We start from the raw sequence: 316 nt of genomic DNA, 5'->3' as shown, positions 1-316 counted from the left end.
CCCAGCTGGCTCCTGGCCACTGTGGAGACATATGCATGGCCCTGCAGCAAGGCCAATCTCGACCACGGGATGCTGCACAGCCTTCTCTGGCAACCACCCCCGTGCCAGAGCTTCTCTCCTTGCCACATGCCCCCATCCCAGTGCATGCACCCACCCCACGTGCTGCTCCACAGTCTCAGTCCCTGCCACGGGGCACCAAGCTCCTGCTGCCCTAAGGAGCAGCCAGAACTGAGGAAGGGTTTGTCCCCACCTTCCAGCTCGGCCATGGTGGCATCTCGCAGGGTGGCCTTGCCGAGTGCTGCCGCCGCCTCCTCGC

General features: G+C 64.9%; 1 protein-coding gene across 1 annotated transcript in view; it reads right to left on the bottom strand.

Annotated features, from left to right (window-relative positions):
• The window catches only part of GALK1 (galactokinase 1), a gene marked incomplete at its 5' end in the record, with an annotated part of 3,637 nt that overhangs the window by 1,704 nt on the left and 1,617 nt on the right, over nt 1–316 (bottom strand). The window contains 1 exon segment of the mRNA XM_009872756.1: nt 195–311. Within this exon segment, the coding sequence (XP_009871058.1) occupies nt 195–311 (117 nt within the window).

This window comes from Apaloderma vittatum, unplaced genomic scaffold (assembly GCF_000703405.1).
Source record: "Apaloderma vittatum isolate BGI_N311 unplaced genomic scaffold, ASM70340v1 scaffold29437, whole genome shotgun sequence".
In the NCBI taxonomy this organism is placed as follows: Eukaryota; Metazoa; Chordata; class Aves; order Trogoniformes; family Trogonidae; genus Apaloderma; species Apaloderma vittatum.
This window is presented reverse-complemented; position numbering and strand designations above follow the sequence as displayed.